At 42.8% G+C, this 27,861-nt stretch overlaps 1 protein-coding gene across 1 annotated transcript in view; it reads right to left on the reverse strand.

Annotated features, from left to right (window-relative positions):
- The window catches only part of NEK4 (NIMA related kinase 4), a 1,767,660-nt gene that overhangs the window by 131,687 nt on the left and 1,608,112 nt on the right, over positions 1-27,861 (reverse strand). Inside the window, exon 14 of the mRNA XM_044078881.1 lies at positions 18,469-18,677. Coding sequence (XP_043934816.1) covers positions 18,469-18,677 — 209 coding nt within the window. The remainder of the gene's footprint in view (positions 1-18,468; positions 18,678-27,861) is intronic.

Raw genomic sequence — 27,861 nt, forward strand, 5'->3', positions numbered from 1 at the left:
ATCCCTGGCTTGAATAAGCTGATGCCTGGTGGTGGCTGAAAGGAGCCAGTCGTCGAGATACGGAAACACCTGGAATCCTTGACGTCTCAGGTGAGCCGTGACCACTGCCATGCATTTGGTGAACACTCTGGGGCTGTAGTGAGACCAAAGGGCAGGGCTCTGAACTGGAAATGACTGGACCCCAGCCGAAAGCAGAGAAATCTCCTGGAGCGTCTGTGAATTTTGATGTGATAGTACGCATCCTGAAGATCTATTGAGCACATCCAGTTGTCCTTCTGTAAGAAGGGCAGAATTGACTGAAGAGTGACCATTCGAATCTTGTCTTCTTCACAGACTTGTTGAGTCTGCTGAGATCCAATATTGGTCTCCAGTCTCCGTCTTTTGGGGACCAAAAGAACCTTGAGTAGATTCCGGCTCTGAATGGTCTGTTGTAACTGGCTGAATGGCTCTTTTTTGCAGTAGTTTTGAGACTTCTAACTCTGCAATTTCCCTTAGACCGGGTGGTACATCTGGAAGGGAATTTGAGGGGTAGAAAGGACTTTCCTCGAAAGGAATTATGTAACCCTTGGATATGATCGACTGTACCCATCTGTCTTGAGTGAGGGAGTGCCAGGCTTCTGGGTACAGTGATAATCTTCCCCCGACTGCCTCCAAGGAGGGACAGCTGGGCAACATCTCAGGGATGCTGAAAGGGCTTGTCAGAGAGAGGCTCTCTGTTTCCCTGGTTTTTTGGACCCCCTCTGCCTCTAGAGCGGCGTCTGTTGTTACCCCCTCTGCCTCTAGGGGTAAACTGACCACGTGAATCCGGCGTGACTCCTTGGGATTTGCGGAACCACATTTTGCCACCTTTCTGTCCTTTGGGGTAAGGTCTAGAAGGGGTGGAAAAACGGACTCCTACGGCAGAAAGAGTCTTGCCGTCCTGCTCACACCTGGTCAAAGTTTCCTTCACTTGAGGGCCAAACAAAGCTGACCCATCAAAGGGAGAATTTGTGAAGGATGCCTTAAAGGGATCTGCAAAGTCACATAGCCGCATCCAGGCTTGGCGTCTAAGAGCCACACCTGTACCTGCGGCCCCACTCGCTCCATCAGCAGCATATGATATTAGCCGCATGGAGGAGTTTGCAATGGAATTAAGGGTTCCTAGCTGCGAAGCAATTTTTTCCTGAGCCCCTGCAGCTGTAGGATCCTGTACATCACCTAGCTCCTTAAGGATATCCCTTTGGAGTCTGGTGAAGTGACATAGGTAATTCAGCGAACGCATAGCAAAGGTCGCTGAGGAAAACATCCGCCACCGTACCTATCCATGGTCCTAGAGTCCTTATTAGGAGGATGGACGGCACGGAAGGATCTGCAAGTTCCTTCTTGGTGGCAGCAGCCACCACCATGGCATCAGCGGGACACCCTTAGTGAGGAATTGCTTATCACACGGGCAGTAATAAATTTTGAAGGCCTCCTAGGGACTGGCTCTACAGAGTCAGGAGCAGCCCACGCCTTCGGGCAATAACCTGCATAAGGGGGTCGAAGGCGGAGACACCCAGGAGGTGGAGGGCCGAGATCCAAACGCCTCTAGGTATATTGACTCATCCTCAGAGGGATTATTGGTGGGCCAGTTTCCCTTCTGTCTAAGGGGTTGTAGGATGTCTGAGGAGGAGGCATCCTCAGAGGGGATCTTGGGGATCCCTCTGACTCATCTAAGTCAGTATCTGAAGTGATAGACTCGGGGGAGTCTACATGTTTCCTCTTACAGGTCCTCTTCCTAGGAGGATCTCCCGAAACATCAGGAGAATCCTCGGAAGAGGGGGATATTCCCAATGGGGAAACCTGAGGCGGAGGATCTCTGGGTCCTGTAGCAAGAGAAGTGGCAGAGATGTCAACAGGCACTATAGCGGGAGGAGCTAAAGGAACAGACTGCTGGCTGATACCCGTGGCCAGCACACTCTTCATCACCTCGAATGCTCCCCTCCCAGGAAGGTCCGAGAGAACCCGTTCCGAAGAACTAGGAACTCCAGGGACCACCGAAAGGGAAGTCTCCGAGGCAGATGTCGGAGCAGAGCTCACCAAGGCTGAGGCTCCAAGGGGAAGAGCGGGTTCGGACAAGGGTCCGATGCCACTCACCCCCTCGGAGGAGACCATGGAAGCCCGGCCACCGAATCCCTCTAAGGAAGGTCTCGAAGAGGAGATAAGAGTAGAGGCTGAAGGAACAAAAGGGGGTATCTGTCCCTCAGCCGTAGCAGTAACCATTCCCGAAGACTCCAACTCCAAGCTCTGGGGTAGAGTTGAAGGAGGAACTGCAATGGGGTGTGGACCAATAGCCGTCTGTTGAGACGGACTATGTAACATTTGGGCCAGTGCCTGTGACCTAAGTAATCTACTGACCACTCTCTCTAAATCATGGTCAGAAAGCCTGGATGACCTTGAAGATCGGCTCCGATGGCTCCGTTCCGAGAGGAGAGGTGAAGCCGGAGCCGAAAGTATCGGCTTCAAGGAAGGAGACCTAGACCTCTTCCTCGAAGGAGCCATCGGAACCGATGAAACTATTGAACCTGTCGGAGCCGACAACTTATCGGAGCCGACAGGTAGCTTCGATGCATCGGCTCCAGCCGGAGCCGATACAGCCACAAAAGTAACGGTGTCGGAGCCGATCGGAGCCGACACCGATGCCTGAGCCACATGGTGGTCGGAACCGATCGGAGCCGACACCGAAGTGGTCGAACCAGAATCGGCACCGATAGCCATCGGTGCTGAAGGTTTAGTTAACCCAGAATCGGCTCCAGCCGGAGCCGATCTCGACTCTGAATGAGTCGGAGCCGAGGCCGCAGGCTTGGACACAGAAGCCTGGGCCTTGGAAGACTTAGAAGTCTTGGATGGAGCCGACTTAGCCGGAGAGCCCTCCGGCTTAAGAAGGCCCCTCAAAATCAGCTTATTTCTTCTTTCCTGCAGGACTCTCTGGCTGAAAGAATGACATATAGCACAGGAGTCCTGCAGGTGAAGAGGCCCCAGACAGTACAGGCAAGAAGTGTGACCGTCTGTCAGAGACATTTTCTGACAGCACGAGTCACACTTCTTAAAGCCTGAGACCCTTTCTTTAGACATGGTGTAAAACACACAGACACACACACCAGTCAAAGAAATTAAATTAAATATACCAAAAGGTATAACTAGTAAACACACACACACACCCTAACAGGGGGGGGGATGGGATGGGTGAAAGTCTGACTAAAAAAGTAAGAGGAGACAGAGAATTTTCTGTCAGAAAAGGTTTAAAACTGATATAAAACTAACAATTAAGGGTTTTTTTGTTAAAAGGGGCTAAAATAGCAAAGTAGCAAATCACTTACCAGGAGCTGGTAAAAGGAGGACCTCATCAGCGAAGCGGCAAACGAGATCTGGGTACTTACCGCCTTGCATCATGGGATATGGGGCTGCCTCGAGCTGGTAAAAGTGACTCTCGAGCTTAGCAAGTGCCGAGTCGGAGCCGAGGATCGGCTCCGAACCCATCAAGCAAGAATGAAGGCGAGATTGACAACTTAACATCCTCTGTTTTGCTTAAGTACATCCAGTCTTTGGGAATTTTGTACTAGTTGCCCTTGTCCAATTTAAAAAATGGGAAAATCACTGTTCCCTGGGTCAAAAAGAAGACACTACCACTATCTTTACTGAGTCATTCTGGTCCTTTAGCAGAACCCTGAATATCAGTGGAAAAACATAAAGGAACTGCTTAATGCCAGGAGTTTAAACAAGAAACTGCACTCCCTGGAAGCACTCCTCATTTTGGAAGATGATGACATCTGTGCAGTTACCAAAGCATGGTTCAAAAGTGCAAAAGGCACTCCGGTTACAATGGCTTCCATACGTTCAGACCACAAACTGAGCATGAAAGATCCAAAGAAGGTGGTGCATCAGTCTTCATTAGGGATACGTACACCTTGAGACTGATCAAAAAGTACGACTCTCATGAGCTACTCCATGTACAATTAACTATAAGCAAAGACCCCTACTACATTACAGCTACAGGCCCCCCATCATGAAACAGGAAAAGGATACTGCATGCCTGAACTTACCGGAGTCACTTGATATACAGCTCAACACCTTACTCATGGGTGATTGTAATTATCCTATGATCGATTGGGAAACGTACACGACTACAAACATGCTGGTTCAGAGGTTCATGTTCATGGACTTTGTCAATGCAAATGCTCTGGAACAGGTAATCAGCACACCCACAAGAGGCTCAAATTTCATGGACTTAGTACTTACTAACATGGGAGAGCACTGCACCCCCCCATGTGCTGTCCTCCCTAGTAAGATTGGAGTACAAATCAGTCTCATTTGTTGTAATTATTAGACCAGATACCCCAGCAAGCTCAAAAACGCTTGAGAATTTTTCAAAGGCAAATTACCTCCTACTAAGTGATGGTATAAGAAGTTTCAAAGCCCCCTCAAATGCAGATAACATGGACTACTATGCAGAGGTGTACACCAATGCCCTGTATAACCACTTAAGCAGTTGTATAGAAGTGGCTGTACGTGACTGGATTAAAACCAGGTCTTGCTGAAAAAAAACACATTGGTGGACTCTAGTATTAACAGGCTATACAACAAGAGAAAGAAACTAATGTCCAAAAACAAGAGGAAACTGGCTCAGCAGAGGAAGAAATCCCTGTCTAGCTTAAACAAACAAAGTAGAGATCTTGTTAAGTCCTCCAAAGCTAATTACGAAGCAAACGTAGCCTCCCTAGCTAAGGATAATCACTAGACATTAGTTAACTACACAGAAAATCTAAAAGGGAATACCCAGCTATGCACTGAACTGTTTGTGAATGGCACTGCCCATACTCAACCAGAGGTAACTGCTCCAACCTGCTAGCTGACAGAGTTGGAGCAAATTTAACACCCCCCCCCATCCCCTCTAGTCATCCCCCAAAGTATACCTGCCACCATTCCTCAGCCTATTATCTCAAAAGAGCAGGTCATCTTTGAGCTCTCCAAGGAAAAAACACGGCATCAATTGGACCAGACAACATTCTAAGGTTGCCTTTTAAACAACTTAAAACGACCCAGCAGACCCACTTGAATCCCTATTTAACTACAGCTTGCGAACTGGCTATGTTCCATCAAAATGGAGGACAGTAACAGTAATCCCTCTGCATGAAGGGGGACATCAACTGATCTTGGGAATTATAAACCCATAAGCTTGACTAACCTCACCTGCAAGGCCATGGAAAGAATCATTACGGACCTTATTAACAACACAAGGTTATAAAATATCAGGATCTGCAAGCAGAAACGACAGCAATGTGGAAGGATACCCAGATAGTTCCAATAGTAGTAGGAGCAGTGGGTCTTATAAAAATAGTCTACCATCATATTTAGATATGCTACCAATATACGTAACTCCATACGAATTACAGAATGAGTCATTACTGGGCACATTGCGGGTGCTACGAAAAGGACTTTTACATCAGAGTATAGACAAATAGAAAGAAATCGGGAGGGGGTCTTAAATGAAAGACTAGTAGAGTCTATGTAGTAGAATCTAGAACAGAAGCTGCCATTAAAAAAGGACAATTAGTAGAGCATATAAAATACTGCATGACAACTATAAGAATCAATTAGAGGAGGTTAGAAAGGATTGGGAAAAGAGAATGGATATGGAATTCACAAAGAAACAATGGGAGGATATATGTATGTTTCCCAAATATGCAACAAAATCTACAAGATTTAGGATTTTTTCTTGGCCATGTTACAAAAGTATTTTTATACCCCAAGTAAACTCCAGAGAATTTTTCCTCTAGTAGACAGCAAATGCTGGAGGTGTGACAGGGAAGAAAGAGGTAATTTTGAACATATTTATAACCCTGGTTAGGAAATAGATGTCTTAAGGCAGCTAAAGGAACACAACCTGTCATTTTTGTATTTGAATAGTATACCCCTAGTAATATATATATACATATATATATATATATATATATATATATATATATATATATATATATATATATCTATACACACACTTAACTTGTTTTTTTTCCACCTACAATATCAGTACTGCTATTCTTTGTATCCTATCTAAACTATATGATTGTATCAGTGAAATGCATAACATGTATTTTCATTTTGTACTTGTATGTGAGACTAAATCCATATTTGTACCTGTATGTTGTATATGTATCTTATGGTTATTTATAAATGTGGAGCTTTTCTCCCCCCGGCCTCCACTGAAAAAGGATATTTTGTCCAGTCAGACTTTCCCGGTGAACAAATGTAAGATAAAATAAATATTTTCTGGGAGTGCGGTGAGCTGGCAGACTTTAAGGACTCCCTGCAGGATACACCGTTGGAGATGCTGGGTGGGCAGACTGGTGTGACTAGGGAGATGATTTTTCTGAGGTATGATACAGAATCTGAATTGCCTAGACATAGTAAGGCCTTGCTGTGTCTAATAATTTTGGCTGCCAAAAAAGCAATTACTACAAAATGGAAATTGTAATCTAAACCAACTACACTAGAAGTAGTGAATATAGTAACAAAGATAAAACAACTGGAATTGCGATCATTAGAAAAGGGTAGGAGCAAACTACATAAGAAAAAAAATGGGAATTGTGGGAGAAATGAGGATTAAGAGAAGGCAGGACTTAAATGTGCTATGTAATATCTGACTGAAAATGGTTGGGTAGATTATAAGTGATGTATAATGTTTGCAACGGGGAGTGTGTCAGTATGGTTTGTGATGTAAAATGCTTGCAACTAAGACTGTGTCAGTGTGGTTTGTTTTCACTTATATAAATGTATGACTGCCTATGTCGTAAGAGATGGTTTAAGAAATATTTTTCTTGTTTAAAAAAAAAAAAAAAAAAAAAAAAAAAAAAAAAGAAAAACAGAAAAGAAAGCGGTTGGAAGACATCGCCCATTGCCACACTATTTAAGCTTCTTGACACAGGGGATACAATCTGTTTCCCCCGTTTGCTGATGTACCGATTAATTGACATGTCTGTCTGCACTGCAACTGTTCCAAGAGGAAGAGAGTCTTGGAATGCCTGCAACACCAAAAGCACTGATTTCATCCCCAGAACACTGACATGTGAGTTGGCCTCTTCTGGGGACCAAGTGCCTTAGACTGTTTTCCACAGAAAATGCCCCCCCTAATCTGAGAAGCATCCATGGTCAGTATAGCCATGGTGTGTGAGGATGAAAGGACAGCCTTGTAATACTTGTTGCAAATGCATCCACCAGCAAAGGTATCTTTTGCATACCCGAGTTAACTTATCTTTGCTGACATGGACTGAGAAAGCACTGACCATTGTGTTTATTAGCATCCATTGTAGAATTCTCATGTGATATTTCGCTAAAGGAACTAAAATTATTGCCACTGACATTGATCCCAGGGCTTGTAGAATCAATCAAGCTGAAATTCTGGTAATACAAATTATTTTCCTGACCTGCATCCTTATTGATTGTATGCCTGAAAGAGGAAGAGAAACTACCATAAATACCATGATGAACACTGCCCCATTGATTTCTAATGCCTGGGTCAGTGCTAAGTGAGACTTGTTGTAATTTATGGTTATTCCAAGATGTAAACAAGTCTGTAGCACCTGACTGCATGTTTCTATCGGTCGATGTCTGGTCAGGGTGGTAATGAGCCAGTCATCTAAATATGGAAACACTCGGAATCCATGTAGTCGCAAGTGAGATGCTACTACTGCCATATATTTGGTGAACACTCTCAGGGCTGTGGTGAGGCCAAAGTGCAGAACTCTGAATTGATAACGACTGGCACCTGCCGGAAGCTTAAGTACCTTCTGGATTGTTTGTTCATTTTTTTGTGATAGTACGCATCCTGAAGGTTTATAGATTACATCCAGTTGTTCTTGCCCAGAAAGGGCAGAATGGACTGAAATGTGACTATCCAGAACTGTGTGTATCAAAAGTACAGTATACACCAAAAATATTTTAAGCATAGTAAAGGAGAGTAGAGGTATAGCCAAAAGAAGTCAGGAGGCTAGAAGGAGGGTACCAGGACTGCAACAGTGAATACACTCAAACATCTACATTTATGGTAAGTGTACACAACTGTACTATGTTTTTCGTGTTTCACTGTTGCAGTCATCACATTTGGGTAGATTCCCAAAGCTAAGGATGGGAGGAGGAATTTAGACAGCATTAGGACCAGCTATAAGGCCCTGTAAGACTGCAGCGGCAAAGCCAGCTCTGGATTTAGAGAAAATTGGCAAATGGTAATGCTTGATGAAAGTATGCACAGAACTCCAGGTGGCAGCTTCTAGGATGTCTCTGGTAGGGACACCTCTGAGAAAGGTTGTAGAGGTAGATGCAGCCCTGGCTGAATGGGGTCTAATCCCCTGTGGGATAGGTTTTCCATGGTGCTTACAGCAGAGATGAATGCAATGGCCTATCCACTTAGAAATGGTTTGCTTTGAAATAGCCTTCCCCTCTGCCCCTGCAGCAAATGCCACCAGCAGTTGTTCAGATTTCCTTTGAGGTTTAGTCCTGTCCAAGTACAATCTAAGTTGTCTGTGCACATCTAAGGAGTGCAGTATCCGTTCCCCTTTGTTCTGTGGATTAGAAAAGAAGGTTGGCAAATGAATGGATTGATTAAGAGCCACACTGGATACCACCTTGGGCATGAAGGAGGGATTGGTTCTGAGGGACACCCTGTCCACATAAAAGATGATGAAAGGCTCCACTGCCATAAGGGCCTGTAATTCAGATACCCTTCTTGCTGAAGTGATAGCTAAAAGGAAAGCTGTTTTCCAAGAAAGGAATTTTAACTCTGCACTTGCAGCTGGCTCAAAAGGAGGAAGAGTGAGTTTTTCCAATACAAAGTTAAGGTCCCAGGCTGGAGTTGGGGCTCTTCTGGGTGGTCTTAAGTTTTTGGCCCCTCTGAGGAACTGCTTGAGCAGTGGATGAGAAAAAGAGTGGTGGTTTTGTGTTGTAATGAGCTGAAATGGCTGAGGTGTGAATTTTGATGGAGGAAAAGGAAAGCCCCTTGTGAAGTATCTCAGTTAAGTATTGAAGAATCTGAGGTAAATTGGGTGCTGCTGTGGCCATCCCTTGAGTTTGGTTCCAAGCACAGAATCTTTTCCATTTTCAGCATAAGACTTTCTTGTACTAGGCCTCCTTGCCTCCAAAATAACATCCAACACTTGTTTACTGAAGGATGGTAACGGAGAGATTAGGTAATTAGCAAGGCTGCCAGGTTCAGGGTTTGAAGCTGGGGGTGCAGAATCTGGCTCTCCTGCTGTGACAGCAGGGTAGGGGTCTGAGGCAGGTGCCATGGGGCTAGCAGTGACACACTGCGCAAGAAGGGGTACCAGTGTTGGAGTGGCCAGTCTGGTGCAATCAGTATCATCTTTGGTTTGTCCTGTTTGATCTTTAGTAGTACTTTGGAGAGGAGAGGCAGAGGAGGAAAGGCATAAACTGATAGATTTTTCCAGCTTAAGGACAGAGCACCCACTTTCCAAGCTTGTTTGTGGGGAGTCCTTGTGCAGAATTCATCCAATTGGTAGTTCTGGGGGGAGGCAAACAGGTCTATATCTGGGCTCCCCCATTTGTTTATCAACATGTTGAAAGTCTTTGGTTCCAGTTTCCACTCGTGTGGGTCCATGAGATTTCTGCTTAGTTTGTCTGCCAGTGTATTTAGTTTTCCTGGCAGAAATTGAGCTTGTAGATGCACTTGGTAGCTCAAGGCTGTGTTCCACAGAGCCATGGCTAGTCTGCAGAGGGGTTAAGAATGGGTACCCCCCCTGCTTGTTTATGTACCACATAACAGTGGTGTTGTCCGTCTTTACCATTAATTGTCCTGGAAGAATGTGGTCCTTGAAGGCTGAAAGTGCATTCTGTACAGCTAACATTTCTTTTTGATTGATATGCAGGTGCATTTGATTTGGGTTCCATTTGTCCTGAATGCACTTCCCTGCCAGGTGAGCCCCCCCATGCATAGTCTGATGCATCTGTTGTTAGGGTTTGGGCGGCTGGGGGTAGAGTGAATGGTAGTCCCTTGTTTTGGTGGCAGGCCTCTGCCCACCAAAGGAATTCTAACAGTAGGCAAGGTATGATAAGAATTATTGCTTCTAGATCCTGAGAATGTTGATACCATAAGCTTTTTAGATACCATTGTAGTTTCCTCATATACAATCTTGCATATGGAATTAATAGAATGCAGGAGGCCCTGACCACCAAGGCTTGCAGTTTTTGCCTTGCAGATAGCAGGGTTTTTGTGGCCACTAGTTTGAAGTAAGTTGTCAAATGAATTTATTTCTCTGGCGTGAGGAAAGTCATCTGGGAAGTTGTGTTCGAGCTTGCTCCCAGGAATATAATTTGTTGACAGGGTACCAGATGTGATTTCTTTTTGTTTATGGTGTACCCCAGACAAGTTAGCACCTTTTGTACAAATGCCAGATGATTTAAAAGTATGTCCTGGCTTTCTGCCTGAATTACACACTTGTCCAGGTATGGATATATTTGAATATTTCTTTGCCTGCAAAATGCAATGACTGGAGCTAGGCACTTTGTGAATACCCTGGGTGCAGTAGATAAGCCAAAGGGTAGTGCAGAGAACTGATAGTAAGTATGTTCTGCAAGATTCCCTGATTGGGATGTGCAGGAACGCTTCCTTTAAATTCAGTGTTGCCAACCAGGCATCTTTGCCTAGCATAGGAAGCAACTGGTGAAGAGTTAGCATCTAGAATTTTGGAATCACCAAAAAGGTGTTTAAGATAGAAAGGTCCAGGATAGGATGCCATGAGCTGTCTTTTCTGGGTACCAGGAAAAATCTTGAGTAGAAACCTTGTCCCTTTTCCTCTTCTGGAACACTTTGAATATCCTTTATGCTTAAGAGAGAGCGTACTTGCTTTTGAGCTTCTGCCCACTGATTTGGGGGTAGATCTGGCCAACCGTTTGGGGTTGGTAACGTGTGGAAGTGAAATCTGTATCCTTGGGAAACTATATTTAAAACCCATTTGTCCTGGGTAATGAGTTCCCAGTTTTTTGCCTGCAGAGCAATTTTTCCCCCCTAAAGGAGCAGTCAGTTGAGAAGTGCTTGGAAGTTTTAAAGTTAAGTCATTGACACAGTTTACCATGGGAGGGAGAGTCTTACTACTCCCTGATTTGGAAGTGGGAGACCCCACTGCTAAGTCCTGTGCGTAACCTGGGACTGAAGCCTGGGTGTTCTACTGGTTCTGGGTTTGAACTGAGAAGGCCTGGAAGAGGCAGGAAAGGACCAATTCTTAGAGGGTCAATGCCTACTAAATCTTGGAGGCTGTACTTATAGGAAATCTTTAACAGTTTGCATAGATTTAGCTTTTTCCTCCATCTTTTTAAGAACTTCTTCTGCTTTGTTGCCAAAAAGGCGATCCTGATTTAAGGGAGCATCCAGCAATTTAGCTTTAACATGATCTGGCAATGATTGCTCCTTAAGCTAAGCATGCCTTCTAAGTACAGATCCAGTGACAGCAGCCCTGCAAGATGCCTCTAGTGAATCAAAACGACATTGCAAAGTATGTTTTCCAACCTGTTCAGCAGAACATTAAATCCTGTAAATCCTTATTTTCAGCACAGTCAGGAATCAACATCATTTTCTGTTTAAGCAATCTAATAATATGCTGCTGATACTTTAACATATGAAACTGGCAATTTAATGCCCTAATGGCCAAGGTTGCAGAAGTGTATACCTTCTTATCCCATCTATCCAGTGCCCTGGAGTCTCTATGAGAGGGGGTAGGATTTTTGGCAGTAGTAGCCTTAATGCCCTTGGGTCTCTGTGAAATGGTCTCAGGATCTGCAGTAGGATTTCTAAAAAGGAACTTGTGAGAGTCAGGAAAGTACAGTTTTGTACCTACCATAAATGTAGATGTCCGATAGGTATGCATCTGCAGTCCTAACATATGGGTTGTCCTGCCTCAGGCAGCCCTTCGGTCGGCCGGATTCCAAAGTCTGGGTCTGGCCTCGGCTGATGTCGCACTTCACCCGACGTCACAGCTGCTGGGGTATAAAGGCATCAGCCAACGCCATTTTCCTCAGTGTTTCTTGCCCCAGATGCCAGGTGCCCTCTAAGAAGGCTAAATTTGGATAAATGCAGATAATTCCAAACAGTAGAGAGTAAAATATATATATATATATATATATATATATATATATATATATATATATATATATACATACAAACAAATACACCATAATAGATTCCCCCAGCTAGCTAAAAGAGGGGTAAGTACCTTAGGAACACCACAGAGGGGAAGGAGGGTGGGTAATCCTGACTGCAGATGCATACCTATCGGACATCTACATTTATGGTAGGTACAAAACTGATGTCCTTCAAGGATGCATCTGCAGTCCTAACATATGGGTAGAATACCATAGCCAAACTGGGGGAGGAGGCACTAAGATAATGATGGTGTAGTTAAGATCCCTTGCAAAACAGCAGTTGCAAAACCTGCTCGGGATCTGGAGTATAAAGGAAGATTATAATGCTTGGCAAATGTATGCACGGAGCTCCAAGTAGCAGCTTCTAAAATGTCTTTGGTAGCCACTCCTCATAGGAAAGCTGTAGTGGTGGCTGTAGCTCTTGTGGAGTGAAGCCTGATATTTTCAGGAGTTGTCTTTCCATGAAAAGAGTAGCAGAATCTAATGCAATTTCCTATCCATTTTGAGATTGTCTGTTTTGAAATTGCTTTTCCTTGCACTCCTGTTGCATATGCTACTAGAAGCTGGTCTGTTTTTCTGCTGACCTTAGTTCTGTCCAGATAGTAGCGCAATTGTCTGTGCACATCCAAGGTGTGTAGTAGTCTTTCTCCCCTGTTCTGTGGGTTGGGGAAAAAAGTAGGTAAATGAATAGCTTGGTTCAATGATACCCTGGAGACCACCTTTGGCATAAAAGTAGGATTAGTTCTCAGAGACACTCTGTCCTGATGGAAGATAAGGAAAGGCTGGACTGCCATTAATGCCTGTAATTCAGATACCCTTCTTGCTGAAGTGATTGCTAACAGGAATGCAGTTTTCCAAGATAAATACTGTAAGTCTGCTGTTGCTGCTGGTTCAAAAGGGGGAAGTGTTAATTTTTCCAGCACAAAGTTGAGATCCCATGCAGGTAGAGGTGGTATCCTTGGAGGCTTTACGTTTTTGATTCCTCTCAAGAACTGCCTGAGTAGAGGATGAGAGAAGACAGAAGGATCCATGTTGTACTCTGCTGAAATTGCTGATGCATGAATCTTAATGGAGGAGTAGGATAGGCCATTGTGGAACAGTTCTGCTAAGTATTCCAGGATGTGTGCTATGTTTGCCAATGAGACATTTTCTCCCTTTGCTGCACTCCAAATGAGGAATCTTTTCCATTTGGCTGAATATGTTTTCCTTGTGGAGGGTCTTCGAGCCTCCAGGATAATGTCCTTAACCCTCTGAGACAAATCTGGTTGATTTTGTTTTATGCAATATTCCAAGCAGTTAGCTGCAGTGTTTTCAAGTTTGGATGCAGGGTCTTGTAGTTGTTCTGAGTTAGAAGTAATGGACATAGAGGTAGAGGCCATGAGTGTGCCCGAGACATGCTTTTCAGTAGCGGGTACCAATGTTGTCTTGGCCAGTCTGGAGCTATCAGGATTACCTTTGGCTGTTCCTCTCTGATCTTCAGTAGGACTTTGTACATCAAAGGAAGAGGTGGAAATGCATATGCTGTCAGGTTTTTCCAGCTGAAGGAAAGGGAGTCCACCCTCCAGGCAAGTGGGTGGTATACTCTTGAGCAGAATTTCTTCAATTGGTGGTTGTGTGGGGAGGCGAACAGGTCTATCTCTGGCATTCTCCATTTCTTTGTTATGGTTTTGAAGATATCTGGATGCAGCATCCATTCGTGAGCATCCGTGGTAGTTCTGCTTAAGGTATCTGCTAGTGAATTTTCTTTTCCTGGTACAAATCTGGCCTGCAGTTGAATGTTGAGATCCAGGGCCAAATTCCACAGGTCCATTGCCATCCGGCATAAAGGGTATGAGTGTGTACCTCCCTGCTTGTTGATGTACCACATCACTGTGGTATTGTCCGTCCTTATCAGCAGGTGACCTTGTTGGAGGAATGGTCTGAATGCCTGGATTGCATGTTTCACTGCCAGCATCTCCTTTAGATTTATGTGTAGATCCTGCTGGTTTTGGGACCATAGGCCTTGTATGCACTTGTCTTCCATGTGCACCCCCCAGCCTAGGTCTGAGGTGTCCGTGGTGATGGTCTGGCTCGGATGTGGTTTGTGGAAAGGCAATCCTCTGTTTATCTGACAGGCCTGAGCCCACCACAGGAATTCTTTTTTCAGGCATGGGATAATTGGAATCTGGGCTTCTAGACTGTGCTTGTGTTGAGACCATACATTCCTTAGGTACCATTGCAGCTTCCTCATATGCAACCTGGCATGTGGAATCAATATTATGCAGGATGCCATGTAACCCAGGGCTTGCAGGATTTTCCTTGCAGTAAGCTGAGTTTGTGTTGTTAATGCCATGAAATAGACTGGTAGTTGCTTTTGTTTTTCCTCTGTGAGAAAAGCCATCTGAGTTGTTGTATCCAGTTCTGCACCAAAAATTTTATCCTTTGGGATGGTACTAGCCTTGACTTTTGAATGTTGACTGTGTATCCCAAGGCTTGCAACAGTTGTATGACATTGGCCAAATCTTTTGTTAATTTTGTCTTGTTGTCCGCTTGTATTAGGCAGTCGTCCAGGTGCGGGTAAATTTGAATTCCTGAAGCCTGCAATGAGCAATTACTGATGCCAGGCATTTCGTGAATACTCTGGGCGCAGTAGATAAGCCAAAGGGCAATGCTGAGAATTGATAATGCTCTGATCCTGCAAGAAATCTGAGGTGTCTTCTGCAATCTGGTCGTATAGGGACGTGCAGGTATGCCTCCTTGAGATCTAGAGTCACCAGCCAAGACTCCTTGCCCAACATGGGAAGAAGTTGCTGGAGGGTCAGCATTTTGAATTTTGGAACAATGAGGTATGTGTTCAGTGCGGACAAGTCGAGAATAGGTCTCCATTGATTTTCTTTTCTTGGTACAAGGAATAGTCTGGAGTAAAATCCTTGGCCTTGTTCCATAGATGGTACCTTTTCTATCGCTCTCATCCTTAATAAGTTGATGATTTGTTTTAGAGCCTCTGTTTTTTGGCTTGGTGGAAGGTTTGGCATTCCTCTCTTTTTTGGTAGAGTATGGAAGTGAAACCTGTAGCCCTTGTCTATTGTTTGTAAAGTCCATTTGTCTCCTGTAATGCAATGCCAGTTGTCTGAAAATAAGGCTAGCTTTCCGCCCAAGGGTGCTTCCAGTTGTTCCCTGGTAGGCGGAATCAGAGCCAAGTCATTGTGTCTGTCCTGTGGAAGTGGTTGTAGTCGTAGCTGTGGCAGCAATTCTCTGGTTGGCAGGTTGCCACTGACGACCCCTGTAGATTGACCTCTGCCTCTTGGGCGTCTATTTCTGCCTCTCTGTGCTCTGGAGGTGTCTGGAAAGGACCAACTCTTCGAAGGCCAATTTCTGCTGAACCTCGGTGGTTGTACCTGCAAAAAATCCTTGACTGTTTGGACAGATTTTGCTTTTTCTTCCACTTTCTTTAGAACCTCCTGTGCAGGGGAGCCAAACAAACTTTGTTTCTCCATAGGAGCATCTAGGAGTTTTGACTTAACATGGTCTGGTAAGGATTGTTCTTTTAACCAGGCATGCCTTCGAATCACTGCTCCAGTCATAGCTGATCTAAAAGAAGCCTCCAGTGCATCATAGCCACATTTTAAAAAATGATTACTGACCTGCTGAGAGTTATGTACCAAATACTGAAGGGACTTACGGTCTATAGGTTCAGGAGAGGACAGTTTTTTATTTAGCTGGTCTAACAAAAATTCCTGGTACTGAATCATGTGAAAGTGACAGTTTAAGGCCCTGGCTGAAAGAGTAGCAGATGTATAAACCTTTTTACCCCATCTCTCTAATGCTCTAGATTCCCTTTCAGAGGGAAGAGGGTTTTTGGCAGAGGCAGCTGCAACACCTTTAGGGCCCTGAGAAATGGTTTCTGGGTCTACAACATGAGCCTTATACAAGTGGTAGTGAGTGTCCGGGACCCTGTAACATCTGTCAGGTTTGGCAGGGGCCGGAGGGAGAGAATCAGGGGCAGTACTGGCATCATTATATGCATCAACAACAACTGATAGTACAGGAGGTATGGCTAAAGGCCTATGCTGTGGTAAATGTAAAAAGGTCCTTAGCCTTTTCCTTGAATCTGAAAAATCCTGGCCCTGCCATTGGAAGTGTTCCCTCATAGAGTGCAGGGTTTCCCCAAAAGAAAATTCTTCAGGAGGGGAGGCAGAAGGAATGGAGTCTTCGGCTTCAGAATCCTCATAAGGTGAATATGGGCCTTCCTGATGGTCAGAAATATCTGAGCCATCGGAGGAATAGTCTGTAGAGAGAGGTTCAGGTGGTTCAGTCCTAGGCCTCTTATCTGGAGGAGGTTGAGAGGCCCTGTCTGGGTGAGGTTGGGATCCCCTGATCAAAGAAATAAGATCCTCAGCCAGGCTGAGAATCTGGGAACTAGAGGTAGGCCTGTGAGAGGGGGCTTCTGTAGGCAAAGTCTTTGAAATTTTGGCTGCTTTAGCCCTGGAAAAGGCCTTGATAGACATAGAAGCAGGGGGTCTAGCAGCCCCACGTGCAGGAGTAGAGATGTCTAAAGGAATAGTGTCTGACAAATCCTGGGTGCCTGCTTCTGCAGCAGTAATTTCTGTAGCCGATTCAGCCATGGCCTGTGTGGCCTCGATTATCGGTGGCATGCTTTCGGCCGAAGGGAGAACCGAGGACTAGGTTTCAGCCGAAACCGAGACACTCGCGGTAGGCCTAACCGTGGTTTCAGCCAAAACCGCGGGCCGCGAGTGTCAGTCCTTTTCCTTGCGTTTTTTAGCTAATTGTGTAGTCGGAGTCTCCGACGGCATTTTATATGCAAAAGCGGGACCAAAAAACTCTTCGGCAAACTCCGACCGACGTCTAAGCGTCCGTCGGTTGAAGGAAGCACAGGCTAGACAAGCTGATCCGTCGTGGTCTGGGCCTAAACAAGGAAGGCAGTAAGAGTGGAAATCCTTATGAGGTATTTGTTTCCCACAAGTTAAACAATTATTTACTTTGTCTGACATCGGCTGAGGCAAGAAAGAGTCCCCAACGGGGTACTTAGCTTTTTTAGAAGTCTTCGGTAGTAGAAATCTCTGGATCTGACCGACCGGCACTTGCGAACAGCTTCTGCTTCGGGCACCGCGTGGCAAGAAAGACTGAGGAAAATGGCGTCGGCTGATGCCTTTATACTCCAGCAGCTGTGATGTCGGGTGAAGTGCGACATCAGCCGAGGCCAGACCCAGACTTTGGAATCCGGCCGACCGAAGGGCTGCCTGAGGCAGGACAACCCATATGTTAGGACTGCAGATGCATCCTTGAAGGACATCCATGTAATATCTGTCAGGTTTTCTGGGAGCAGGAGGTAAAGAGTCAGGGGCCAAGCTAGATTCCGAAAAGGCATCATCAACAATGTCTAGTACAGGAGGGATAACTAAAGGCCTGTGCTGGGGCAGGAGTAAGAACTACCTAAGCCTCTTTTTAGAATCAGAGTAATCCTGGCTTTCCCAACGAAAATGCTCCTAAGAGTATGCAAGGATTCACCAAAAGAGAAATCCTTGGGGGGGGGGTAGAGGGAATAGAGACCTCTGCATCAGAACCCTCATAGGTAGATAAGGGTAAATCCTGGTCATCAGAGGAAACAGAAATTTCGAATCCTGGTCAGAAGTATCATAAGCAAATTCAGACCTAGGTCTCTTAGAGGGGGAAGGTTGGCTTCCCCTGATTAAAGTAAAAGGTCTTCAGCCATTCTTATCATTTGTTTTTTAGGCATACAGGCTTGACCATGCGGTCTGGGTGTCAGTTTTCTAGGCATGGTTCGAGATTTAGGCCTTGAAGAAGAAGATGGCATCGGTTTAATATGCAAATCAGTAGGCCTGAATACGCCCTCAGAAGCCGGTGCAGAATGGGCAGCAATCCCTTCCCAAAAACAAAGATAATAAAAACATTAAATAAAACAATGCTAACCTTTAAGGCATGGCTACAAAAATGCTAAATCTCATGCAAAAAGACTTCACACATACAAGGAAACAAAAAGATCAGAAAGGGACATCAGTGGTAGACTGCATAGGGACAACAAAACTAAGATACAGCAGATAATGGAGGAAGGCAAGGTGAAGCATTGCTAAATAAACACATTAATAACACAATAACAAAATCTATGAAAGGGAATAGGTTATACCGTGATATGATTCAGTGATTTCCTTTCTGGCAAAGAATCAGTAGCAGTGGTACCAAAAGTCAAATATTCACAAATGTCGAAACTAAAATTTATTACAACAAAATATTTGTTACAAAGAAAAATTCATACATATACATATAGATATACATTCATGCACAAACCTGATGGAAAAGAGCGGAAACAAAATTCTTCTGGTGGTTCTTCTTTTGCCTTTCCATGTAAAATTAACGTGTCTCTGTACTTTCTGTTTGGCTTGGCTTTAGGCATTGGAATTGAATTTGGTTGTTTTATACATTTCTCTTCAAATTCCATTTTCAATGTTTGTGTCATCAGTTGTACTAAATCATGCATTTCAGTAAAATCACCTTTCCTGAGGAGAAGCAAAAAAAAGTATGTGTTACATTGTGCCCTTTAGGTACATCTCACATTATTTGCTGAACTAATATTAAAAGCAAAATCTTCATGCTCTATATGCAAACAGCTGTATTACTTGTTCTTGGAGATAGCTTCTTTGGACAACTGTCAAACAAACAGCTCAAGTGCCATTGCAAGGAAGTGTTTTGTGAAGTTATCCTTTATTCAGAGGTTGTATGACCTTGGAAGAATGCGTGACAAGCAGGTAAGGTAATTGGAAACTTACTCCTTGCAAAATCACATCCAGAAAAAACTGCGTTTGACATTTTCATTTAGCAGTTTGTCAAAGCAAAATTGTTTTGTTTGACCTTGCAGTGTAGAACCTTATATAAACTATTCAATTCCTGGCAGAATAACAAAGCTTTTGTATTTAATAGCAGAGCATCACAAACAAGATTTACAAGTAATCTGTACTACTCAACTGCACAAAACTTCTGTTGTGAAATAAAACTTAGCCATGATCTGCACACTTCTCATACTGCAATCTGTACTTGAAAGTATTGCTATTTTGAAAGGAAACCAAATAGCTGCAGAAATAATTGCCCCATTCAGAAAGCCTTGAGGGGAAAACAGGTAACCCTCAAATTTGCTCTCAGGAAAGAACTCAATCGGGTTCTGAAGAGGAATGATATAACATCACTGTCCCTTTATAAATAAAACCCAGCATCTTACTGGCTTTGGTTACAAATTTCTCACTCTGTGCCAGACTATTAATTTTTGTTGCTATTACCGAACCAAGGTCTTTATCCTGATCTATACCTTTTTATAGTCACTCCCCCCAGATAGCAATCCAGTCTGCCATTATTACAGCCCATAAGAAGTGCTTTAAACTTTTCTACAGTAAACCTTAGCTGTCACTTTTCAGCCACTGTGCAAGACTCCCCAGATGCTTTAAAGGCTTGCACCCAAATTATCCATTGTCCCTTCAAACTTAGTAGTGCCCACAAACATACTGATCATGCACTCAGTGTTCCTTGTGATGTATGATACAAAGATGTCAAGAAGCAGTGGTCCTAGGACTGACCCCTGTGGAACTCCACTACAGTACAGTTGTGTATGTATTCTTACCACCACAGTAGATGTTTGAATGATCACTGCTGCAGTAGTCTAAGTTATGTGTTATATCCTGCATAGGATATAATAGTCATCCAGGTTCCAAAGCTACAAGACACCTTACCTGCGCCCAAACCATTAGTCACCTGGAGCTTAGCTGACTAAAAAGACAAGTTTATGTGCCAAGCCCTTCAGAACGTTTATACTAACAGAGAAGAAGGCTAAGCTCTGAGATGACATAGGAAAAGCAAAAATACATGTCCACATACAAAATACACCAAAACAAAGGAGGAAGGCAAGAGAGAGCAGCTACTTTAAAACTGATAAGTTGAATGTCTACTGTTGTGGTAAGACTACTCACACAACTGTACTATCTTATGTTTGTCACTGCAACAGCCTAAGCTACTACCATAGCTTAGAACTGGGAAGTGGAAGGGGAAGAGTCTTTGATACCCTGGAGAATGGTCCTAGCAAAGCTTGTCCCAGACCTAGAATAGAAATCTAGTTTGTAGCACTTTAAGTAAAAATATGCTCAGAGAACCAAGCTCCTGCTTCTAGAATACCTCTAGAGTCCAACACGTTCCTCTTTTTATTAATCTATGTCTGGAGTGCAAGGCATCCTTGGATCTTGCTCTGATGGACCTTTTGCATATCCACAAAATGTGCAGTACCAGAACTACTAGAACTAAGGACCTAAACTTTGCTTGTGACAAAAAGAGGGCATGTTGGAGAGAGAGATATGTATCTCAGAGAATCCTTATTATTTGAGGTATGCTCCCCATCCATGTAAAGCAGAGTTCTTCCCTAACTATTTAAGAGCAACCTAGACCAATGGATGGAAATCTGAAATCCACCCCTGGTTTGGCACCAATGTCTCTGATGGACTGATGGAGTCAAACCATGACCAAACTAAAAGAGACTCCTTAAATATTGACTAAGACACAATAACTATAAAAATACAGAAACAATAACCCTATGATACAATGACTTCTGGTACACATTTGGGTTGCATGGCTAGCCTTATAAAGACCCCAGTGGTCATTAGCCTAACCCATGAAAAAGCAATAGATGCAGCCATGGCCCTGTCAGAAATGGCCTTAACCCTGCATGAAATTGGCTTATAATTATTGTTATGCTGAAATGGCTGACAGATGAACCTTGATGGACAAGTAAGACAGGCCATAGTATAGTGACTCACACAAACACTGCAAAACCAGAGAAACTCTAGCCTTGTATGTTTGTCTTGGAATCTTTACCCTGACATTTTCTTGGCCTTATGAGAAGGCCTAGACTCTTTTGCAAGTGAAGGAAGTGGGTTTTGCAGGGCAATTTTATTTAAAATTCCCAGAACAAACAGCAAGTATTTAGTCAAATGATTCTGATAATTCAGAGCACTAAAAGCGAGAGTGGAAGATATACGCATCTTTTTCCACAATCTGTCTATTGCTTTGCTGTCTTTATCTGAGGGAAGAGCATTGGCAGCAGGAAGTAATTTAAGAGGGTGACATGGAAAACATGAAGGGTCTGCCACTGGGTTTTTGTACAGTAATTTTAAATCTTCAGGTACCTTGTAAAAATCTATCAGGCCTTTTAGTAGATGGATTCCAATCCCTCCGCTCCACACGCTACAGAGACCTCAACTTCATTACCACAATTATTGATAAAAATTTCTGCTTTATATCTTTAGATATTTAGCTAAGCTCTTGTAGCTTTTTGTGCAGTTTCCCTTCCCTTGGTGTGCCCTTTTTCTTAATCTAATATTTAGCTCTCTTGGCCTCATTTATTTTAGGCCTTGCTTAATCTTTATTAGTGCTTAGATTATAGTTGTTTGCTGATAGCTTGTTAGATTTAGTCTTAGAGTTTAAAAAGTTACTTTTCTGTCACAGCTTTGAAATAATTAATCTTAGAGATAAGGTAAAAGTGTGTGTATTAGTAGTTTATTTTATAGTTGTGTGTATTTATATAGTGACTTTTCTGTCACTACTTTCTTATATTTACTCTTTAGAGTTTAGACAAATAGTTTTGTGTGTGTGCTGATTAATATTTAGCCCGTAGTTTTCAAAGGGCTTGTTTGTTATTTGTTTGGGTGTGTCTATTTTTTTTACAGCATCCTCTTGACTTTGTGATTTACAGAATGGCTGATGATAAAGACAAACACCCTAAATCAGGGTTTAAAAAATGTCCTAAATGTGGGCAGAAAATGTCTGTCACTGACAGTCATGTAAATTGTGTTTATTGTTTGGGAGCACTGCATCTCCAGGAAAGCTGCTCCATCTGTCATTCTTTCTCTTCTAGGGTTCTCCAGGAGAGAAAGAGAAAGTTAATCAAGAGAGGTTTACTTAAACCTTCATTCCAAGAAGCTTTGAGCAACCAAGACAGATCCAGTAAGTCCTCAAAGTCTTCCAAGACTTCTGAGGTATAGAAACCAAAAAAAGTCTTTGACGTTGGTTCCACAGACCTCGGAGCCGACCGTCTTGTCCTTTCGGAGCCAATCCCGGTTTGGGAACCGGTATCCAAAATGCCTAAGTCTCCACTCCTGCAGTCTGTACTTATCCACTCATCTCGGTCTTCGATTAACCTTTCTGATTTGGATCTGGATGGTGTGGTGCAGAAGCTTTTACAGGCACCGGCCTTTGCTAAATTCTTATCGGCTCTGATCCAAATGGCTTCGGAACCGAAGACCCTTTTACCATCTACTATTCTTCCTCCTCCGAGCCATATTGGTGCTTCGGAGCCGGACCTGATGATCATTGAGCCTTCTGAGCCGATGTCTACTCCAGTGTCTTCACCTCCGTTTACTCTGATGTCCACAGCTCTGATTGAGGAATCTAGGAGCCGACACTCTCTGGTCAGGTCCGGGGAAGACAGTCGGACCGACTTGTTGGTTCCAACTCTGCCTCTCAAGACTTTGGCTCGGATGAGCACAGCTCCTACCTCTGGCTCGGAGCCCACTGTCCTGGTGCCAGGGGTATCGACGGTTTCCTCGGATCCGTCTGTCCCTTCTTATCGGAGCAGAGGTGCCTTCGAAGCCATAAGGAGAGTTATGTCTCCTAAGACTTCTTCGACTTCAGGTCTGGCTACCTCCTCCCCTAAAGTACCTGTGTCTGCATCTGCTTCACAGATCCTTGCCAAGCGTAGAGACCCAGAGCCTCAGGAAGCCGCACTGGGTGGCTCCTGCTCTTCGGAGACCACACCAGAAGCCCCCACTGATGAGGTTCCCAGGAAGAGAATCTGTAAGAGGAGGGATGATGGGTATATTAGAAAAAAGATGCTAAGGATGGAGCTGCCAGGTAAGAGGAAAAGAGGAAGGCCTAAGATAAGGTTTATGGACGTGGTGAGAGAGGACATGCAGGTGGTTGGTGTGACAGAGCAAGATGCAGAGGATAGGAAGAAATGGAAAGAGATGATCCGCTGTGGCGACCCCTAATGGGAAAAGACGAAAGATGATGATGATCAAAGTGTAGGCAAAGAGAAAGAAACGAGGGTCCTAAACAAAAGACGAGCACTGGTAAAGTTTTTAGTAGAACCTAGAACAGAAGCTGCCATTAAAAACATAATAATTAGTAGAGCATATAAAATGTTGCATGATAACTATAAGAATCAGTAAGAGGAGGTTAGGAAGGATTGGGAAGAGAGATTGGATAAGCAATTCACAAAGAAACAATGGAAGTATATATTTATGTCTCCCAAATACGTAACAGAATCTAGAAGATTTAGGATTTTTGCTTGGAAATGTTTACATAGATATTTTTATACTCCAAGTAGACTCAATAGAATTTTTTCTGTGGTAGACAGCAAATGTTGGAGGTGTGACAGGGAAGAAAGAGGTACTTGGGAACATATTTTCTGGGAGTGCGGTGAGTTGGCGGACTTTAAGGATTCCCTGTGGTATGCACTTTCAGAGATGCTGCGTGGGCAGATTGGTGTGATGAAGCAGATTATTTTTCTGAGATATGATACAGAATCAGAATTGCCCAGATATGCTAAGCCCTTGCTTTGTCTAATTATGGTGGCTGCCAAAAAAGCAATTGCTAGAAATGAAAATCAAAATTTAAACCAACTATATTAGAAGTAGTGAATATAGTAACATAAATAAAACAACTTGAGATCTTTAGAAAAGGGTAAGAGCAAACTACATAGGAAAAAATGGGAATTGTGGGAACATTATATGCAAGGGAGGAATTATGTTTAAAAGAAGGCAGGACTTAAATGAGCTCTGTAATGTTTGACTGAAATTGATTGGGTAGACTTTAATTGATGTATAACGTTTACAACTGGGAGTGTGTCAGTATGATTTGTGATGTAAAATGCTTGCAACTAGGATTGTGTCAGTATGGTTCATTTTCATTTATATAAATGTATGATTGCTTATGTCGTAAATGATGGTTTAATAAAGATGTTTCTTGTTTGAAAAAGGAGGCAGGAATTGAATAAATTATGTACTGTTGCTTAGGTTATATGATATATAGCAATATATATGAAGTATAATGTTTGTTAATGTTAATTTAATACAATTTGATTACTTTTGTATGAATGTAAATTTACCTGTGTCAGAAGTGGTAATTCAATAAAGGTGTTTAAATTAAAAAAAAAAAAGCCCAGGGATGTTCACTACATCTCAACCATAGCAAGTATAACTGACTGTCAGGATAACAGAATCTTAATAACTTTTAGCACCTTTTTTATGATGTGCAGCAGGTAATAAAGGAAACGTCACGGCCTGCTGCTAGAAAAATAATTTATTAGTACCTGGAAATTTTTTCTAGTTGGTGTTAAGAAAAGAGCCACCAACCAGACTCAGGGCTAGTGTTTCACGGGTTCTACTTCATTTGTGTGAGTTACTTTCCTGTTACCTGTCTTACTCCTCAATCAGGGTTAATTTGTCAGCATTTGGACTGCGTACAGAAATTGCCTTCCCTGTCAAGGATTGATATCAGAATATAAGCACAGAGAAAGAAACACAGGGATCCTAAATGAAAGACCAGCACTGGTAGCGTTTTTAATGGAATCCAGAACAGAAGCTGCTGTTAAAAAAGAAATAATTAGTAGAGCATACAAAATATTGCATGATAACTATAAGAGTCAGTCAGAGGAGGTGAGAAAGTATTGGGAAGAGAGATTGGGTAAGCAATTCACAAAGAAACAATGGGTGGCCATATGTATGTCTCCCAAATATGCAACAAAGTCTAGAAGATTTAGGATGTTTGCTTGGAAGTGTTTATATAGGTATTCTTATACCCCAAGTAGACTCCAAAGAATTTTTCCTAAGGTAGACAGCAAATGGTGGTATAATGGGGAAGAAAAAGGAAACTGGGAACATACTTAATAAGAGGGCAGAGAGTTGGCAGACTAAAGATTCTCTGCAGACTGCTCTGTCAGAGATACTGGGTGAAAAAATTGGTGTAATTATTTGTTTGGGCTATGTTACAGAATCGGAATTGCCTAGACATAGTGAAACCTTGCTGAGTGTAATTTTGGTAGCTGCCAAAAAAGCAATTGCTAGAAAATGGAAATAAAAATATAAACCAACTTTACTAAAAATAGTGAATATAGTAAGAAATAAAAGAACTTGTACTGGGGTTTTTAGAAAAGGATTGGAGCAAATTACTTAGGGAAAAAATGGGAATCGGGACAATACATGCAGAAGAGGAATGATGTTTAAAAGAAGGCAGGATTTGAATGGGCTGTGTATTGACTGAGAGTGACTGGATAGATTATAAATGATCTATAATGTTTGCAACTGCAATTATGTCAATATGGATTGTGATGTGCAATGTTTGCAACTAAAATATGTCAATATGGTTTGTTTTCATTTATATAAATGCATGTCTGCCTGTCCCGTAAGTGATGCCTTAGTAAAGATGCTTATTGTTTAAAAAGAAAAGGTTACTTTGTCAGCCATTTCAGCATGTCTACCCATGATTCCCCCCTCTTATAGTGTAGTTTCATACGAAAATTTTTTTGAAAGACATTCTGCAAATGAAGCATCCTAAAATAGAAGAGGCTTCTCCTTGGGTTCTTAATTTGGTGTTGGAATAGCTAACTCTTGCTCCCTCAGTGTTGTGGCATCAGTCCTGACTTAAGTAAACAATAATGCTAATGCACCTCAAAACTTAAATAAATTAATTTTCTAGCTGTCTCATGTCACCCATGTGCCACACTGTTTACATTTAATTTTATACATACATGCTGTTTACAGTGCTGTGAGCAGTGAATACCATAAATGGTTCTGAGTACAGTAAACAAAGGTCTGGCTGCACACTGCCATCCTGCTATATGGCTAGCATACATCTGCTTTGCTTTATGTTTTCTGTGATATGATTCTAAATTAATTGCATTACAGGCAGTCCCCATGTTAAGGACAAGATCTGTTTTTTGGTCTGTCCTTAAGTCAAATTTGTATGCAAGTCGAAACACGTACATATCGTTCTTATTAAATGCCACTTAGTCAAATGTTTGCCTCAGTCTAGTATTTATTTAACTTTTCTTTGCATATAAAACACTTTAAAAACACTTCCAAACAAAAAAAAAATCTTAAACATCAGGCATCTTGTTGTTAAATGCAGTGTTTATGACTTTTTCACACATACACACACACGCATATACACACACACACACACACACACACCATACCTCTCAACTGTACAGAGTTTTGCAGAATCTCCACATTTGTGCCTCATATTTTTGGTCCATTTTCATAAAATTGTGGTTGTTTGCAAAAGTAGTGGCAAATCATTAAAGACTGAAGTTAGAAAATAATGACAGACATACTTCTTAGCTGTACAGATTTTCACAGAATGTCCGGATTTTGGCCTCCTATTTTTGGTCTTCTTTTCATATACTTCTGATTTTCTGGCAAATTATTGGTACATACTGCAGTTAGAAAATGACAGACATTTGAGTTCCTGACTTCATATCCTGTTATTCTATCAACTTTCTAAGTTTGTAACAGCAATATTTAAGAATTGTCCCTATTTTTGGGGCATCAGTCCCACTTTTATTTTGGCTTTGTCCAGATGTCTTGCTCTAAGAGGTTGAGAGGTATGATGACAAACATTTGAGTTTCAGAATTCATATCCTTCAGAAAATTCATGCTAATGCAAAACCTGTTATTCTATCAACTTCCGTAGTTTGTAACAGCAATATTTAAAAATTGTCCCGTCCCACTTTTATTTATGGCTTTGTCCAGATTTTTTGCTCTAAGAGGTTTAGGAGTATCTCACACACACACACACACACACACACACACACACACACACACACACACACACACACACACACACACACACACACACACCCTTAACCCTACTTTACCTATTCCATAACTAACCCCCTCCTCTTATGCAACCACCCACCTGTCAACTGCTGCCAGAGGATCGCTCGCTCACTTTCACTCTCCACTCTCTCATACACACACTGTCTTCGTCACTCACACATCGCACCCACTCTCCCGATCTGACACAGACACACACACACATACACACAAACACACAGCCACTTCATTCATACCTGCATTCACTCACACATCGCTCATTTATACATGCATTCACTCACACATCGGTCTCATTCGTACGTGCATTCACTCACACATTGCTCTCTCACTCTCCTGATATCACACACATGCAGTCAGTTCCTCATTCATACCTGCATTCACTCACACACGATCGTGCTCTCTATCCCAATCTCTCCCTATCTCTCTCTCTCACACACACATTTGGACAGCTTTTAACTGTTTTCATTTTACTCATGTTATTTCCGACATTGCGGTAACCCGTTCGTATCTCTGGGTTGTTCTCATGTCGGATGTCTGTAACCCGGGGACTGCCTGTACAGATGTACTCAGTACAAAAATTCCAGTTCATAGATGTTATTTGGTTTTGATTAACTAAACTACATATTTTCCTGCCTTGGTCACTGGCATGTTGTGTAGAATTCATTGCACTTGGTTCTTTCCTGTAACCAGGCTACTTCATATACAGATTCTTGGTTTTAGCACTTGAATTTGCCTATTCATGCTCAGCACTTGTTCAGAACTTGTAAGCACTAAAGCTACAAATTACTACACCACTTAACCTTCCTCAATACCT

This window comes from Protopterus annectens, chromosome 7.part1 (assembly GCF_019279795.1).
Source record: "Protopterus annectens isolate FY-2018-M chromosome 7.part1, PAN1.0, whole genome shotgun sequence".
In the NCBI taxonomy this organism is placed as follows: Eukaryota; Metazoa; Chordata; order Ceratodontiformes; family Protopteridae; genus Protopterus; species Protopterus annectens.